Raw genomic sequence first — 12,338 nt, 5'->3', positions numbered from 1 at the left:
AAATATTAAATGCAATAATAAAAAAACAAATCAAAAGGTAAAAAAACTCCAAAACAAAATGATGCACTGTAAAGGGATTACATTAAATACATCAATCTAGGTTTTAGAAATACTCTAGAATTTTGAAGGGACAAATAATTCTATATTGATGATGCTCTGTGCACATTCAATTCAGGTCAATTATGCCCAATTCAGCACTGTTAAACCACAATACAGATCACAAGTAATTACTCCCTTATTTTTAAAAAAATTTAGATTCTTGTTAACTGCACGTGTGTGATCAGTATATAGGATTTCCTTACTGGCCAACCTATCAATATCAACGAGGCATTCATCACTCCACAAACTGGGGAAAAAAGATTTCCTTTTAACTTTAAGAAAGAGCACCTTATGTGCAATGTGCAAAAACATGCGATGGCTCCTTGCATCAAGAGCATCCATGATTACGCCATGTGCCATCATGATTGAAGCATGGTTAGCCCATTTCAGGCCATTCCCTTTGCTGACCAATGACAGAAAAAAAATATTAACGACTGATGATGAGAACCTCAACTGTGTGTGGTAGATAAAGCAACAGGCAAGCGTGTATTGAAAGGGCACAAGATTAAACAACAAACAGCTTTAATCCTGACTTTATGTATGCACCAGAATCTTTTGTTGTATTACTGCCCTATAATGCATTCCAATCTGCGCGTTATCTTATGTTAAAACAATCTCTGAGAAGACATTAAATAAAGAAACTATTGCAACTTGGAAACCATTTGCAATGATAGGATAATGAGTCAGGTATGGTACAACATTTTGATATTCACCGTACCTTCAAGTCTGACTTAATGGCTGAAAGGTACAAGTACGATTTTGAAAACTAACCTCTTCTTTGCCTCAAAAATAAAAGACAACACAAAAACACAATGCAATCTCACGATTAAATAAATAAAGAATATACGCGATAAACCACTTTTCACTTAAAGCACGAAACACACACAAAGTCCTCACTTCGCAGTACTCAGCTGCAAACATTTTCTGACAATACAAGACCAGCAATTTCTTTTGTTTCTTTGTTTAAAACACTAATTGAGGTGGCCGGGGCAGCCAAACAAAAATAATTCACAGCTAGAGCAATTTAATTCAGTCTCGAATCGTACAAAAAGGCAAATATCAATACTCCTTTCGATCAAGTCTTTCCAAAAAAAAACGGAGGCGTGTGTCTACTGCAGAGTTCTCAAGTCTAAAAAAAACATTTTAGGTTCTTAAGCTGAGATTGGCAAATGGAGACAAGCAAAAGAGCTCAGCTTGCACACACCCGTGCAGTCCTGTTCACGTCTAGGTGAAGGTGAGCGACTGCTGGACCATCGAGCTGCTGCACAGAACCGTTCAAATGGCACCAAAATGGTTCATCCTTGAGCATCTGGAAAGGAAACGGATAAGTGGTCAGTGGATAGAACCACAACTACCAGTCCTTTGGGTAGTTACTTATAGGATAATGGGGGCCAGTTAACATTCTCTTTTTCCATTCTGATACTGTCTGATGTTCTACAGATCCCAGGTTCAATTTCTAGTCTGTACTCAGTTAACTGATCTTGCCCAAGGTGACAGTGGACCTCTGAGTTAGGGAGGGAAAAAAATGAGTAACGGTTTCTGCTTTGACTGTTATCCAGCAGCCCCCGCTGGAATGTATAGGCATCTGAGCAAGACATAATCAGAATAAAGTATAATCCCTCTGACCATCACCCAATCACTCACTATCTAAGATATAAGCTTTAAGTGTCTAAACCTGGACTCTAAACATAAATTTTCTAAACAATGCCAGAGTTTTTCGACTATATTTGTTCAACAAAAAACACATTTTAGTAGCCCACCAAAATAACCGACAGGCAGCAAATGGAATCACACGCTTTCAAGGTCAACAATGAAGGGAGGTAGTCTAAAGTGTATATCAGAAATCTTAATTCTGTGAAAGTGTGGAATGTGCTTTTGATTTTTGACATGCAGTACATTAATAAATTTATATTTCAAAGCTCAGCAGCATACTTAGAAGGGAGATCAATAATTTTAATCCAAGTATCTGATTTGACTGCGACTCAATGCCCAAAATAGCCTCAATTATAATGCATCGGAATGTATTAACCAACATAACATATTATAGTGGGAATTATCAGGGGAGAATCCAAAAATAGTATCAGGAAGTGGTTTCTAGGTCACATTGAAATATACAGAAAAATCTTGTAGCTTTTTTATGGTAGAAAACATGAGTATCTGCGGTTTCAAGAACTAAGGCTATCACAATTGTAACTTACCATGGCGCAAGGGAGGTGGCAGGGACTATACTAGGCCATCATATAGAGAAAGCGCTTGGACAATGGATGGATCTGCTTTCGATCCCTCTTGAAACTCCTGTAGGGTTAACTTGCCATCAGCATTCTGTAACACAGGTAACCAGAATTACTGAACTGCCATTAATACAGGTACAATGTCAAGCTCCAAACCACCTGATAAGTGGAAGTACAGGCTAAGTTTTAAATGAGAAAGACACTCTGGTGGTAATTTCCAACTTTTCCACTTGGGCAGTAACTTGGCAGAGTGGATCACAAGGCAAGAAACCATCAATTTTCATTCCATTCAATGGAATACCATTTGGGCAGGTTCTAAAATGGACAGGAAGTCCACTCCACCAGGTTACAGCCCAAGCTCTGAAGTTGAAAATTACTATCTCTGTCTTTTTAAATCAGTTCTTTACGATTTAAAATAATAAAACAAAACCAAAACTTATTACCTTGTCCATCATGGCAAAAATCCTATCCACCCGTTTCTCTGGCGTGTTCTCCTCTTCAGGAAGTTCCACTGTATTACCCTGAGGACACAAAACATTATATATTAAAAACTAAAAATGGCAAGAACTTTAATGAACAAAGACAACTAACATTTTATATAACCTGGCCCAAGCACAATCGGCTTGTACCCAACTTTTTTAAATGGGCCAGGAGCCAGGATGTTCCAGGCTGTCTGTCATACCAGTATGCCCCTCAATGTTACTGAGTTTAGTCAGTATTTCATCTTTAAATTAAATCAGTACATGAAGTCAAAGGATCCTGAAATGTTAATTTACCTGAAGTGAACAGTGCAAATTTATGTTTGGAGGTTAGGTTGAGGAAGGGTCATGTTAATTACACATCAACAATGGCAAAATAGAATGGGGTACGAGACTCATGACAGTGATTGTACCGGCAGAGAAAGAAAAAACAAAATCCCAAAATGACGGAAATGGAAAGCGTAAGGAAAACAGACAATTTCATTTGGTAGGGCATAATTCAAGCAGAGGCGTTCTTTACATATTCAGGAGTCTGGGTATCTCCCTCTAACCAAAAGACACAAGAGGATGGTTGGCTACCTTTTAATTTGTTACCATTTTGTGGATAGTCCAGAGTACAGGTTAGGGACCATTTCACCAATTTTATGACCTTTAACGAGTATAAGCTTTGATTTTTTTTTGTCTTCTCTCAGTTTCACATCTGGCCTCAGCTGAAGCAAGAATTAGTTGAACTGTTTACCCACATCTTGCAGGGAATTTTGCCCACTCTGATGCATTTACCAAATAGCCTGGCAGCAATTTCCTTTATTTTAGCTTCCATTGATTTTATTAAAATTATTAACAGCAAGCTACTAGCCATTTCTCAAAATTAAAATGCACTTTTCATTTGATCGATTCTTGTACATGCTATTCTGCTTCTCTTATCTCCAGTACCTGCTGCTGGAATTATCATACTCTACTGTTTGAAATTTAAAGACAGCCTCCTTTAACCCAACAGGAACTGCACACCCAATTCCCTACCAAACCTTATTCTGATTCCTTGGTTGTCATGAACATTATATTTTAATTTTATTGGGGTTGGCAATAATTTCTCCAGTTGAAGCCTCCTTTTCAGTTTTAAAAAAAAGAACTTATTACATATATAGGAATAGTCTAAGCAATAAAAGCAGCTGGATAGTTACATTTTATTGGACAAGCACATTAGGTTACAGTAGTAAAATGATACTTACTTTCTTAAATCTGAGCTTATTTCAACTTCAGTAACAATGATTACTGATCTCTCTAGAAGTGTTAAAGCCCTGGCTCTTTTTCAGTCTATATCCAAATTGTATATGAATGGCAGTCATACGTTCCTATTGTCGTGAAATCCATTGATCTTTGGGTCCCTATGTGCTAAAGTAGTTGTCAGTGGAGATTGTAACATCAATGGTACAGGATGCTCCAATGCTTGTTACATCGATTCTTGCCTAGTAACAAGGATGGGACCCTCTGGGACTGTTTTGATAGGTCCCCAGATCATTTCAAGGGTCAGTGAGCAGCTCTTCCTGACTCAGTCAATTTCGGGAAGTCAGCCTGCAAGTGTCACAGAAACAGGGACAGAGACAGGTCCCAGTTAAGTTAAAGAAAGAGTGGCAGGGGGCAGACTTTAAGTAAAGAGGGCCACTGGGGAAAAGGTATCCCTTTGGTGCAGTGGCTTGCCATGGCCATAAATCTGAAAGTGTGCTTGTAAGTTAGTGTTTGAATGTATTCAGGAATACAGGGAGAAGGAATCTCGGAAGGCGAAATTGAGACCCCTATGAGGTGGGCCATTGTCAAAGCCGTCCAAGTGGGAGCAACTTATGGAGAGAATTTCAAGGAAAGATCTTCAAATGTGGAGATTGGAAACCCGAGAGAGAGAGAGAGAGAGAGAGAGATGAAGTTTCAGTGAGATTGGCTGACTCACAGTGGGACTAACGTCTGGGTGATTTGTTGAGAAATCTACGGAATCTGTTTCGGTTGCATCTGTCATTTACTCTGTGGTGCGGTGTGTCCTACCACAGTTCGTCTGTTAATACAGATGTACCTTATGTTTATCCTGAATGTTAGAGTATAAGATACATATTGTTTTATCTTTCTGAACTTGTATCATAAAGTTTTTTTTTTGTTTGTTCAAAACCTGCGGAATCTTGTGGCTTTATTCCAAAAGCAGTGTCTTAAATCTCAACCTTTATCTACTTTAAACAAAACGTTGCTTGTCCCTAACCAGATCTCCCCCAACGTCACGGGGTCTGGCCAAGGATTGTAACACTATTGTATTAGAGATAGTTACAGGCTGAAGCGCTTCTTCATTTTTTGAATGGAAACATTGCCCACACACCATAACAAAATAAGCTACACATGCTTTCAGTTGGAGCATCAGCAAGAAGAGGTTACAATAAATGCATTTTTACTTAATGCTACAAAATAAAACTCCACTTATAATTCCTCTTCCCCAACTCCTCCCAAAATATATCCAATAACTGAATTCCGCCTACCAGTTAACATTTCTGGTACTTCTACACTATTCTGCTTTCAAAAATGTACCTTTAGTTTCTGTACATGGGCTACATCCCTTGCAATCTGTAATCTATCTCTTCTTACTTTAGATTGATTGTTCAACTGGCCTGTCAGTGAATGACTTAAAACGTAACAATGCAAAATTCTGCACGCCATGAACATTTTTTTATTTTAAAATACAAGAATATGCCCCAACACGGGGATCACATTATTTTAATAAGAACCAGGCATGAACACACATTGGAGTTTCAAATCAGCCATGATGCAATTCAAAGAAACAATTCCCATTCTGAGCTGAGTGCTGGAAACAATCTACAGAACAGTATCTTGCTTTTACCTGCAAAGCCCACAGCCTGCCACTTACATTCAGCGCTTTAGATTTACTGAAGTAATTTCCCAAGAGCAAAGACAAGAGTGAAAAAACTTCCAATCCTTATTTAGGAGGAAACTGTCAGTATTAAAAAAAAAATCAATTTTAGGCTAGTACAATTTCTTTTATTTAAATATGGTTTTGAAATATTTACTTAAAATTTATTAAAGAAAGATACTGTTCCTTCATAATTAAGAAATTCGCTTTTTTCAAAAAAAAAGGAAACACGCTCCAATTACAAACTTGGAAGACAAAAGTACAATTTATATTATCTTTATAATTTACTCACCACCATCTGATAAATAGCATCCACAATGTTCAGCATCTCGTTCCTGGTGATGTAGCCATCATTATCTAGGTCATACAGTTTAAAAGCCCCTGAAACAACATGTCAAACATTAATACATATTCAAAATTAATGCTCTCAGCCATACCAGCAAAAATCTAGGCTTCTGTAATTATGTTTATGTTAATATTTCAATTACAATCCAACCAAAGCTGACATTTGCTCCACTACCACTACCCTGTGAGGGGTAGATGAGGAAGAAAAACATGTTGTCATCATTAAGAATTCAGTAACACATTATGAAAAATGTGAAATGTTTATGTGAAGTCCATTTAAACTGTGAACTGATACTGCAGGAGGCTTACAGATTATTTGCTTATAAATTTAGATTGTGAATGGAGAGCATTTTAAGTTGCAGACTGAAGTATTGATGACTATGGATCTGCCATTAGCCTGAACGTTAGTTGATCTGCGATTATCAGTAATGTAGTGATTTTGTTATTGGGCTAATATTCCAGAGATCTGGATTAATAAACAAGAGGACATGGGCACATGTCTCACCGTGGTGGTTAGAGAATTTGAATAGCTAAAACAAAATATGAAAATAAATCAATAAATGTGACTGTGAAACACTTGGATTGTCGTAAAAGTCTAACTGGTTCACCCCAATGGCTGGGATTTCACATCAAAAGTCAATGGACATTTTTATGGGTCACCAAATTTTCCGTCCCACCCTCAATGGGTGCCCAGCGCGACCAGAAAATCCCAGCCCATGTCCTTTAGGGAGGGAAACCTGCCATCTTCACCCTGTCTGACTTATATGTGACTCCAGCCCCTCACCAACATGGTTGACTCTTAATTGCCCTACCAAGTGGCCTTAGTAAGTCACTCAGTTGCATCAAACAGCTCTCAGGGGAGCTAGGGACAGGCAATAAATGCTGTGAATAAATTTTTTAAATTATCTGACAGTGGAAGCAAAATGTGGAAGAATATTCCCAAAATGTAGCACTGAAATTTTCTTATAAAAGCATGAAAAGCTACACACTTGTTCAATCGTGCATATACAATGGGCGCTGAGAATTAAAGATGGAGATGAAGTTTGACAAAAATGAAGACTAAACAAAATGGACATAAGACTTGAGTCAAGTGAGCTACTTACATCTCAGTTTTTCATCCAGAGTCCCCCTTGATGTTACTGACAGTGCTTGGATAAACTCAGAGAACTCAATTTTTCCATCCTGAAAATCCATTCAAAAAGTAATCTTTATCAATTCACTTGTAAATACTTTGATTTTCAGCTTTGTCTCACTGGTAATGCTTTTGTCCCTGATTCAGAAGATTGTGGGTTCAAATCCTACTCCAGGGTTTGAGTATATAATCTAGGCTGGCACTGCTGTGCAATACCGAGTGATTGTGCTGCAATGTTGAAGGTGCGTCTTTTGAATGAGATGTTAAACTGAGGTCTCATCATCTCTTTCAAATGTTTGCAAAAGATTGCATGGCACTATCCCAAGGAGAGCAAGAGAGTTCTCCCAATGTCTTGGCCAACAGTTCTCCCTCCACTGTAAAACCAAAACAGATTAGCTGTACATTTACCTCAATGTCTGTGGGGCCTTGTTGTAAGCAAATTGGCTGCACTGTTTTCCAAATAAACCAAGTGATGACAGTTCAAAATGAAATTTATTGGGTGTAAAGTGCTTTGGATGCTGAGGATGTGAAAGGTGCTATGTAAATTAAAGCTTGTGCTTTTCTCAAAAATCTACATAGAGACATGAGGTGTCACCCGAATTCCCTGAGTCCTGGGAATGTGAGCAGAGTGGTACTTTGGAGCCCCAGTAGACTGAGCTGCAGAATGGTAGATCTCAGCCTTGTACTTCTGAGGAGTACTGAACTGAGGCAAAGTACAATGGCAATGGGGGAATTAAAAACAAAAAAGCGAGCCCCAGCTGCCCTCTTGCATCTCCTCACAACGGTTACTAAGGAACTATCAATAGAGATCTGAGAGTTGCACATGCACAGGTCCGCATGGCTATAGACACCGTGGGTAGAAAAAAATAAGTTTAATTTTATTTGTCCATAAAAAAGTAACCGACAAAAATGTGTGTGTGTTATGGGTCACCACGGATTTTAAAAATAATATATTATATGTTGCTGTACCCAAAGCTAAATCATGCAAATCTCACCGTGCACAAGTCATCCTTGACCAGTTGCCTTACTTGAAATACATTCCAATGTGCAAAGCAGCATTAAGTCACAAGCAGAGTGACCAAGTATCCAGGATTTTCTGGGACTGTCCCATAATTTGGCCTTCTGTCCTGTGTTGGGCCTTCCCTGGCCATGTTTTGTCCTAAATTTCTGGTATCCCATGCAGGCCTTTTTTTGCGTATGCATCAGGCTTGTGCTGATGGTGGTTTGTGCTCAGGGATGGATCCAGCAGGCGGCAGCATAAGAATTGGGGCAGGTTGCTCTGAAGGTTTCAGCAGCACCAACCCTCCCAGCCTTGACAGGTTCACCAACCCCCACCACCATGAAGTTTGCCAGCACCCACACTGTGAAGTGTCTCTTATTTTTTTCAAATAAGAGTTGGTCACCATCATCACAATCTGCACTTAGCTATATAAAACCAGGGGCAGGATTTTCCCGTTGGCGAGCGAGGGACGGGGTCCGCTTGCTGACGCATGAAATGACACGTGGTGATGTCGGGCGGAACTCCTGACGTCACCGCGCCCCATTTAAATTTTCAGGTAGGCGGAGGCGCAGCAACATCAGCTGTGTGCCGCCAACCTGTCAATGGCCAATTGAGGCCATTGACAGAGTCATTGAAGTAATTAATGGACCTGCCCGTCCAACCTTAAGGTTGGCGGGCAGGCCAGGAGCCCTGGTGGGCTTCAGAAAATGCATGAAACCTCATCCACGGGCGGAATGAGGTTTCATGTAGGTTTTTAAAAATTTAATTAAAGTTTTAAAAAAGTTATGGACATGTCCCAACTCATGTGACAGTGTCAGGGATTTTTTTTTTCTATTTTTAATATTTTTTTATTGTAGAACAGATCTCCTTGAGGCAGCTCTTAGCCTCAGGGAGATGAGTGCGCTCTTTCGTGTGCATACGCGAAAGAGTGCACTCTCGGGTTTAGGCATTCCCCCCTGCCCGCACAGGGTGCTTCTGTGGGGACGTCATGCTGGGTAGGCCTTAATTGGCCCGCCCACGTAAAATGGCGGCACGACCCCGATCGGGGCGCCGATCGGAGGCGCACCTCTTGCGCGCCCGCACTTCAACTTCCTGCCCCAGATCTCCATTCTGACCAAACATTCACCTAGCTCACTTCTAAACATGTTGACTGACACATTAACTGTTTTAGTTGACAGTCTGTTCCATAAATCCATTAGCTTGTGGGGAAATATCACCTCCTGCCATCTGAGATCCTGAATGTAACTTGCTAACTTTGAGAACATGCATCTCAGCTGAGCTTGAAGTGTGCACAGTATTAAAAGTCCAATCTGCCTCTCTTGTGAAACTCCGGTAGAGACAAAATTCATCTGCCTGAGTAGAAGTTGGAGAATAAACTACTCACTTTGTTTTCATCAAAGACATTGAAGACAAATGTAGCAAACTTAGTCGGGTCTCCGCAGGGGAAGAATTGTTTGTAGATTTTCTGGAAGCCTGCAGCATCAAGCTGTCCACTGGGGCAGTCTTTAATGAAACCTTTGTACCTGTCAGAAAAAATATTAGTAAAGGTTATTTCACCAGTAAACATACAAATTAATATACACACTTCAAATACATGTTTAATTCCAGGATTAAATTAAAGTTCCATGCTTAAAATAGTTTCATAAATTATAGAATGGCATAGGAGGCAGCCATTCAGCCCGTCGTGCCTGTGCCAGGTCTCTAAGAGCTACACAACAATCCCCTTTTTTAAACCTACAGCACTGTGTAGGTCTTCTCTTCAGATAATTATCCAATTCCCTTTTGAAAGCCTTGACTGAATTTACCTCCACCACGTGTTCAGGCTTTACATTCCAAATCCTAACTGTTTGCTGCGTAATGTCACCTCTCAGTCTTTTGCCATTCACTTTGAATCGGTGTCCTCTGGTGCTCCATCCTTCTGCCAACAGAAACAGTTTCTCCCTATCTAAACTGCCCAGACCCCTTATGAATTTGAACATCTCTATCAAATCTCCTCAAAGGAGAACAGCCCCAGCTTCATCAATCATTAAATATTAATGTGCTTTCTTGAACAAACAATGTTAAAGGAAAACATACATAAAATCTGCAATTGGATAACAGGCTGGTCAAATGCTAAAACTGATGTACAATTAACTAACTGTCCCTCTCAAATCACACCAACAAATATACTTCCCAAATTATAACGTTTATCATACAAGTTGTTCTGCACTATTTAGTGCTGTTGTTGATGAGATCACACAGCAACTTCTCCATAATCAGAACATTACAAAATGAGAATACTCTTCAGGGACATTTGATCTAACCCAGAATATAAGCCCACCACCTTCCCACTACACTACCTTGTTGTTTCTCTTAAAGGGTCAGGTGTCTTGGCTTCAGCTGAGTGTAAAACATGACACTTTGCCCAATTTCCAGCGGAAAATTATACAGTGATATTATAACATAGGTACTATTCAGTTTCAGACATGATTAAATGGCCATCTTTTATTCTGCTCTTTCACAATCCCAGTAACTCAGCATAAAGAACGTACTAAATTTATTTTGTTAGAATGAATTTCTACCATTAGATGTCTTCAGCATTTATAGGATCTAAATAGCTGTTTGGTAGTTCAGAACTTGAGTATTGCTGAAAAAAACACATTTTTCTGGAAGTTTTTTGTCTTGCACTTCTCAGGACAATTCTCAAGAAAATACCAATGTCAGGGGAAACATCATATTTATACTGTAAGAAAAGAGTGCTGATTGGTTGGGAAGTGGATTCTGATTGATAGTGGTGGTTCTGTGGAGAATGCACCAATTGATAGTAGCTGACAGTTAACTGCCGACCATTGTTTGCAATTTAAACCAGGCAGCTTGACTCCGATTGGTTAAAACATTGCCCTGCGGAATGAACCATCAAATGCTGTCACTTAATTTCTTTAGCTGAAACAGGTGCAATGCATATACATGTTCTTTCTGTCTGCAAAGAACAGGACACTATGTATTAATATATGTAGCTTCTAGCACATGCAAATTTTCAAGGGCAACTAGGGATGGGCAATAAATGCTGGCCCAAGCCAGTGAAGTCCACATTCCGTGAAAAAAAAGCGCCACACTCTGAGCCCAACTGACAATCTTAAGTTGGTTGTCAGCATAATTCTTAGCACACTGAGGATTATTCAGCAAACGTTGTCCAAATGTGGAATCACATGTAATGTTGGATCACCCTCATGACACTAAAAACTAGGGTAACAGTGTGTTCCCAATAAATGCATACTTAACCCCAACACAGAACACTAAAGAATCAACCTTCATTATTTTGCCTTATACCTCAGAGTAACTATTTGGACTTCCCAGGGTAAAGCTAAGTCATATAAACCAGGAAGGTTGCCAGATTAATCTATAGTCCACATTGAGTTGGCTAATCTCAGCTGTGCGGCAGAGGGAAGGTACAATTGGCCTCAATTCACTGGTGCTAGGAAGTGGATAACAACAATCGGGCAGGGATTACATGGCTGATTACCATTGTGAGACTCCTGCTGGAATATGGGAGTGTCCGTGTGCTCGTTGGATACCAGATGGGAATAGAATCGGTTGTTGATATTGCGATGACCAAATAGCCTAAAACATAAATCGTGCGTCATACGTTTGTAATGATGGTCTGTCTAGTTACCAGAGGATAGCCAGCTGGTGCTCATGGAACAATACCTATGCAATGGGGAACTGCGTCAGACTGGGGGGTGGTGGTCAGCGGGGCTATGGAAAACATTTTTTAAAACTATATACATTTCTGCAAAGCTGAATGAATGAACTTGATCCAATCTATGAAAAGCTGCCAAATGTCAAATAACTTTATAAACAAGATACAAAAGGAGAAACTGTAACAAAAATACCTGGAAAAACTCAGCAGGTCTGACAGCATCTGCGGAGAGGAACACAGTTAACGTTTCGAGTCCATATGACTCTTCATCAGAACTAAGGGAAAATAGAAAAGGGGTGAAATATAAGCTTATATAAGGGAGGGGTGGGACAGATAGAGCTGGATAGAGGGCTAGTGATAGGTGGGGATAACCGAAAGATGTCATGGACAAAAGGACAAAGAGGTGTTGAAGCTGGTGATATTATCTAAGGAATGTGATAATAAAGGTACAGATAGCCCTAGTGGGGATGG

At 39.7% G+C, this 12,338-nt stretch overlaps 1 protein-coding gene across 1 annotated transcript in view; it reads right to left on the bottom strand.

Annotated features, from left to right (window-relative positions):
• Nucleotides 1-247: 247 nt before the first annotated feature.
• The window catches only part of LOC144685485 (neuronal calcium sensor 1), a 148,541-nt gene continuing 136,450 nt past the window's right edge, over nt 248-12,338 (bottom strand). The window contains exons 4-9 of the mRNA XM_078550053.1: nt 9,573-9,711; nt 7,160-7,238; nt 6,004-6,092; nt 2,774-2,851; nt 2,298-2,421; nt 248-1,408 (exon numbers count right to left, since the gene is read on the bottom strand). Of these exons, the coding sequence (XP_078406179.1) occupies nt 2,323-2,421; nt 2,774-2,851; nt 6,004-6,092; nt 7,160-7,238; nt 9,573-9,711 (484 nt within the window). The 3' untranslated portion in view covers nt 248-1,408; nt 2,298-2,322. The remainder of the gene's footprint in view (nt 1,409-2,297; nt 2,422-2,773; nt 2,852-6,003; nt 6,093-7,159; nt 7,239-9,572; nt 9,712-12,338) is intronic.

This window comes from Cetorhinus maximus, chromosome 10 (assembly GCF_964194155.1).
Source record: "Cetorhinus maximus chromosome 10, sCetMax3.hap1.1, whole genome shotgun sequence".
NCBI lineage: Eukaryota > Metazoa > Chordata > Chondrichthyes > Lamniformes > Cetorhinidae > Cetorhinus > Cetorhinus maximus.
This window is presented reverse-complemented; position numbering and strand designations above follow the sequence as displayed.